This window comes from Megalops cyprinoides, chromosome 17, assembly GCF_013368585.1.
Source record: "Megalops cyprinoides isolate fMegCyp1 chromosome 17, fMegCyp1.pri, whole genome shotgun sequence".
Lineage (NCBI taxonomy): Eukaryota > Metazoa > Chordata > Actinopteri > Elopiformes > Megalopidae > Megalops > Megalops cyprinoides.
Window position 1 is genome coordinate 14756061 of NC_050599.1, and position 5685 is coordinate 14761745.

At 38.6% G+C, this 5685-nt stretch overlaps 1 protein-coding gene across 1 annotated transcript in view; it reads right to left on the minus strand.

The window, feature by feature from the left end:
- Positions 1 to 3878, minus strand: part of atf3 (activating transcription factor 3) — a 5537-nt gene extending 1659 nt beyond the window's left edge. The window contains exons 1-4 of the mRNA XM_036550615.1: positions 3771 to 3878; positions 1870 to 2117; positions 1102 to 1209; positions 1 to 505 (exon numbers count right to left, since the gene is read on the minus strand). The exon at positions 1 to 505 is cut by the window's left edge and continues 1659 nt beyond it. Of these exons, the coding sequence (XP_036406508.1) occupies positions 248 to 505; positions 1102 to 1209; positions 1870 to 2109 (606 nt within the window). The 5' untranslated portion in view covers positions 2110 to 2117; positions 3771 to 3878 and the 3' untranslated portion in view covers positions 1 to 247. The remainder of the gene's footprint in view (positions 506 to 1101; positions 1210 to 1869; positions 2118 to 3770) is intronic.
- Between the last annotated feature and the right edge of the window lie 1807 nt (positions 3879 to 5685).

Below are 5685 nucleotides of genomic sequence, written 5' to 3' on the forward strand. Positions count from 1 at the left end.
AAAAGTTAAGTAAAATGATAAAAAAATTAAATATCGCATTATTTTGCTCCTTTAGTCCCATGACAGCTCCTCGACATGCTGTGGTCTCCCCCAACACTGGGCGTCATCTTCTGATGTCTGTGCCATTTTTCTGCAACAGTCACTAAGATCAAGAGTGGAAAGTGCGAAGCCCTGGGTTGTGACAGAAGGACTTTATGTAGCAGGTAGCATGGGGAATGAGACGCCCTCACCCCAACTAGTTCATGAGTCAGTGGTGCCCACATGAGGTGGGCACTGAGGTGAGTGTTAGTCCAGCAGGGGGCACCATCAAGCCCTGCAGGGTCCCTTCTTTTATCTGCTGGATGAAGAGGTTCCTCTCGTCTTCAGGTGTCTGACCGTTCTGAGCGCGGACGATACAAGTGGGTCTGTGAAGGTTAAGCATGTACACCAGCTGCTGTTTCTGGCTCTTCAGCTCCTCAATCTGTGCCTTCAGGTCTGCGTTGATGGTCTCCAGCTTCTCTGACTCCTGAGGAGAAAGAATTGGACACAATGAAGTTAGCCTTTCCAAACGAGTCAGACTTTCCTGCCTAGGCCCTGATCGCCAATAATGATTTTTTCTCATTTAAAAAGGCATTACAAATGCAGGTGAGACAAACCCAAGTGGACAGAAGGTCCATACATGGTTTGTGCACATACACTGAATATTGATGAAACTGGTAGATTCTCACTACCATGCAAAATGAAAAAAAAAATATTCCTGTCAGTACAAGGCATGACAACAGGATACCAATACTACCAATGTTTCATAATTGTTCAACTAGGAGGCACATGTCTTCATTGTGTTATGTCGAACTGTTGTATTGTCACCGTGGGCCTGAGAGAAACGCAATTTCAATCCTCCGTATGTCCTGTGCATATTGGAGAATTGACAATAAAGTTGACTTTGACTTTGACATGTCTGGTTTAACCTTTTTTATTCAGATAATAAACTAAAACAAACTCTTAACCCTAACGTAGTTAAATGGAAACAAAATCCCAGATCCCCATGTCAATTGTTCATATGGACTGAGGACTTAAACCCACCAAAGTCCTATTGGTGTGCTTCCAAATTGTTTAACTTACCTTCTGTAGACTGTCAGTTTTCTCCTTCTTCTTATTCCTGCATTTAGCAGCAGCTATCTTATTTCTTTCCCGTCTTCTTTTCTTCCTCTCATTTTCCTCTGGGGTGATCTGAAATACATATGTTTCGTTTAACATCTTCAGAAAGGTCATGGGCTGATGACAGCATTTTTTTTAACTGATTGCAGAATACAAATTCAAAAGAAAAAAAGACAAGCATATATATGCTGAGGGAATTTCTTGGAAGTTTTGACATGTCAGTAACAAAACAATTTGATCCACTGAACAACCACTGATCTCTGGAAGAACTGCAACTGTCTAGCACTTCCACCATTACAAAAGACTGCAATACAGGGCATGTCTGAACCTGACAGAGTTCTGAGGTAATTAGTAAGAGGTATTTTGTTTGTACTTAATGTACAGTGCAGTCATCCAACTTTGCAAATGGAAATATCACAAACTTTCTGACACATGTTGAAAAATCCAAAAAAGCCCGTCAGAGTATAGATATTGAGATCAAAAGAAAATGCCGACTACCTCTGTCACCCTTCATTATGTCATGTATGTTTGGGCATGTTCTTTATATCCTACTGTAAAGCCGTGGGTTTAGCCATAGACATATATTCTAAACTTTCCCATGAAACCATTTAACATCGTAAAGGATAGTTTCATTTGCCAAAACCAAAGTATGTAGTAAAAATATTTGAAACGCTTTACTTTTAGTACATATCTATCCTAACTTAAAAAGAGCCTGTTGTAGATAGTTTTTACCTCTCTCTTAACCGGGAGCTCGGTGGTTCTTTCCGAGGTCGGGCTGGTGCAGTCACTCATCACGGAGCTCAGCCCGTTCGACAGACGTTTGTTCTGAATGGCGAAGCGCAGCTCCTCCTTAACCAGCGGCGTGAAGTTGGTGAAGTCCTCCAGTGTGAGTGAACCCGGTGGGGACAAGCAAGGTACCAGTGCAGACGCGCTGATCTCCGAGGGACCCAGTCCAGGATGCTGAAGCATCATACTGTTTACTGAAACAAAGAAAACGATGCGCTATATTCAGACTATTCACTTGCGACATGTGGGAAACTCTGCGCTAATTACGACACCCCGTGCGAGAAGGCGATTAACTTCATTGAAAATTTTAACTAAAAACATTCATGGTTAAAAGCGTGGACTGAAATGGTAAAATAAATAGACATCACATTTAGATCTACAACAAGGCATGGGCTAGTTTGGAAAGTCTCATTTTAAAAATTGCTTGTGATATTAGAATCTCTTGTACAATCATCTTGCAGCTATAGTCGTCTAATCCTCATTACATTTACATTTATAATCCTGTTGGATGTGTCTGTGGATAATTTCGAGATAACGTCTCAAAATCTCCCCTCATAAAATAAAAGAAAGGAGACATTGTTATTTTTCAACGGGGAATGGTGGGTAATGGGAAAGTTCTTTTCCCAAAAGATTTTGAAAAATACCCACGCCAATACTTCCTTTTCAGCACAGACAAGCTTAACCAGGCTGTTTCAGCAAACGTGCAGAATAATAAAAACACAGTAGGCTACAATGACTTTAGTTCATATCTGACAACTCTCGACAAGAAAAGTAAGGAGAGGGAACTGCTGTCGTGTTAATGTGTATACGGACTCTGATTAGTTAGCGCTGTTCGGTCAGTAATATGCAAGCAGGTTAACTATTCGAGGAATGTATAAGATGACAACTGTTAACAATGAAAATGATATGTTTTCTTTCTCCCTACACGTGTCAGTAAATAATAGGCTACCACAGTCTAACCAACTTTTGCGCAAATTACTTCTCACTTAGCTTGAACGAACGGGGTAAAAATGTTATATGAGCCGGGCTGTAGATTATAGCCAATGTAACGACTCTGTAGCTGGAAACCGAGTCGTCAATAAACGATTAGCTAACAACCGTAGTTCGACAGTCCACAATGTTTCTTCTTTAATCTACGAAGTTTCCTAACAGCCGACGACAACCTACCGGCGCAGTTATGATCACGCTACCACCTGCGTGTGAACTAAAAACTCCTGTTGGTGCACTCTCACGTAAACGATTCAGATTGGAACATACAGGTTATACAGGTGTTATGGCGACGCAATTCCGTCAAAGAACACTGCTCGGTTTTTACACCAATCAAAGAATTGTGAACCTCCTCGTTTGACACAGTTAGCGGTATGTTTAAAAAGTCAAAAAACAGTTACGGAATATAAGAACAATACACTACCTTTTGTGTCTTCAGGAATTTAACGTCATAGCAACTCTTGCTACAAATATAAAGCTCTAGGCTATAGCGTTACTTTCAACTCCAGATGCCAAAACCGCATAGAACGGATTGTTTTAAACAAAGTAACTAAAATGACAATGGTTAGTTTATACAGAACATTCCATCAACACAAATGTAGCAAACTTCATGAGAGAACAGTGTGAAAAAATTTTAAATCAATTCGCATAGCTAGCAGGCTACCTGCTGTAATTAGAAATAGCACTGTTCGTTTACAACGCGTTGGCTTTGATGAATGAACCAGCATATAGTGCCATAGCCTACATTCTACCTTCGGTTAAACGTCCCATGCTGTGGGAACTAGCGAGGGAATCCGTAGTTTAAACCCGACAATGAGAGACTAGACCTGCTTCAGACAAAATAGTACTGTCGTACTTACCTTTCAGATGGTTAAATATTCTCGGTTAAATATTATGTTGGAGAGCGCAAAACGCTATACTCCTGTTCTCGTTTGTGGGCTTCTTTAGTCTGAAGGGAAACTTACAGATATCGCCGATGTGTTGCATCACCCCTTTATATGGGAGACTCGCTCTGGCATTTAGTAGTAAGAGGGCTGGTCAGAAGTGACGTCATTCTATTTATAGTGTTTGGGGAAGCTTGTTCACGATGATGCAATCCAGCAACCCCGTGTATCACACCATAACAGGACAGGCGCGGCGCAGAGGGAATTTAACTCGTAACATTTCGGCCCTAATGAGCCAATAAAGACTTGCTGAGTTAATGACTTGATATCTATGGTATTTTCAATACCATTGTATGTAATTATCAGAAAAAAGGTCTGATTCACCTATGAACAAGAGATACTTCTCCCATTTGGTCTAACTTAGTAGTAGTAGTAATTCCACTGGAATAAGCAGTAGCCTGGTAGTTCTGTAGTAGTAGCAGTAATGATGATGAAGATGGTTATAATGATAATGATAATAATAATAATAATAATAATAATAATAATAATAATAATAATAATAATAATAATTCAATATCTTATACCCGTTAATTAATTTTACTGCTGTTGCTATCAAATATACTATCATAATGGGAGGAGTACACCAAGGTACTGTAATAATCTTTTTCAATTTTTATTATTTTTATTTTGGGCTAAAGAAGTATGAAATTTGGTTTTGCCGTGACAACTGTGAAAAATGACGAACGTTTATTAAGCGATGAAACACCGCTTTTAAAGTTTAGATTGTGTATACATATTCCGCGGGACCATAAATGTGCTTAAGATGTGTTTCGACAAAATTATTTGCTAAAGTCTTAAATCGATTAATAGGATTTCTGATCCTAAATTCATCATGGTCGTTGTGAATACAAGGCTGATTACATATGCTTGTGGTTCGATGTGGCTTATTGTTTTGTATCCTCTGTTCTACAATTGATGTTCATTGAGGTACACTTACAGTATATGCTCAAGTGCGTTATGCTCATGTGTTGCCTAGATGGGTGGTTACATTGTACTTTATGGTACCATATTAATATGTATTAATATGACCTTATTAATATGTAATATTAATAAGGTCAGAATTGATTTTACATATGAAGAATGATATGTAATCATAGCGATTTATAATTTACTAAATATGATTGCTTAGGTTAAAGCTTGTCATATCTTGTGTTCATGGAATAGTTTCAATTTAGCCGTGTTTCACTTGGAGTGAAATAATATGTGGATGCATTTAGAATCAGTATAAAGTCTAATCAGAGTGCAGTGACAGTGTAATCTTGATGATTCAAAAGTGCTCATGAGGGCATCATGTCAAACAGTGGTCATTTGGTAAGGTAATCACGTAAACAATATGGGCAAATATGCACAAAAATTTTTACTTGTGTCTTCCTTGAATTCATTGTAATGTCTTTCTCGGAATCAAGGCTTTCACCCCCTGCAATTGATGTCTGCTTTCACTTGAACAGTGATGTAAAGAATAATTATGTGCACTATTGTGAAGGTCTTAAGTGGCAAACACCAATGACTGTAGCTGCTATGTTTTCAACCCAACTGGAAATGACTGCTCTCATTGGAAAAAAAAAACAAAAAAACAAAACAAAACACTAACTTACTTTCAAGATGGTCACAGTCCATAGTGTGTACAGGGCACTGAACGGAAATTATAGATGGTTATTTATTAATCACACTCCATGAAATGCTTATTTATGGATGTCAATGAGGGTAATATCTGAGATAATAACCATGTTGCAATTTTGTTTGGCTGAGAAGGTACTACATTGATTAAACCCATAGATGTCAATGCAATTCCTTTACTGACAAAACCAAGGTTTGAACAAAATGAACAAAC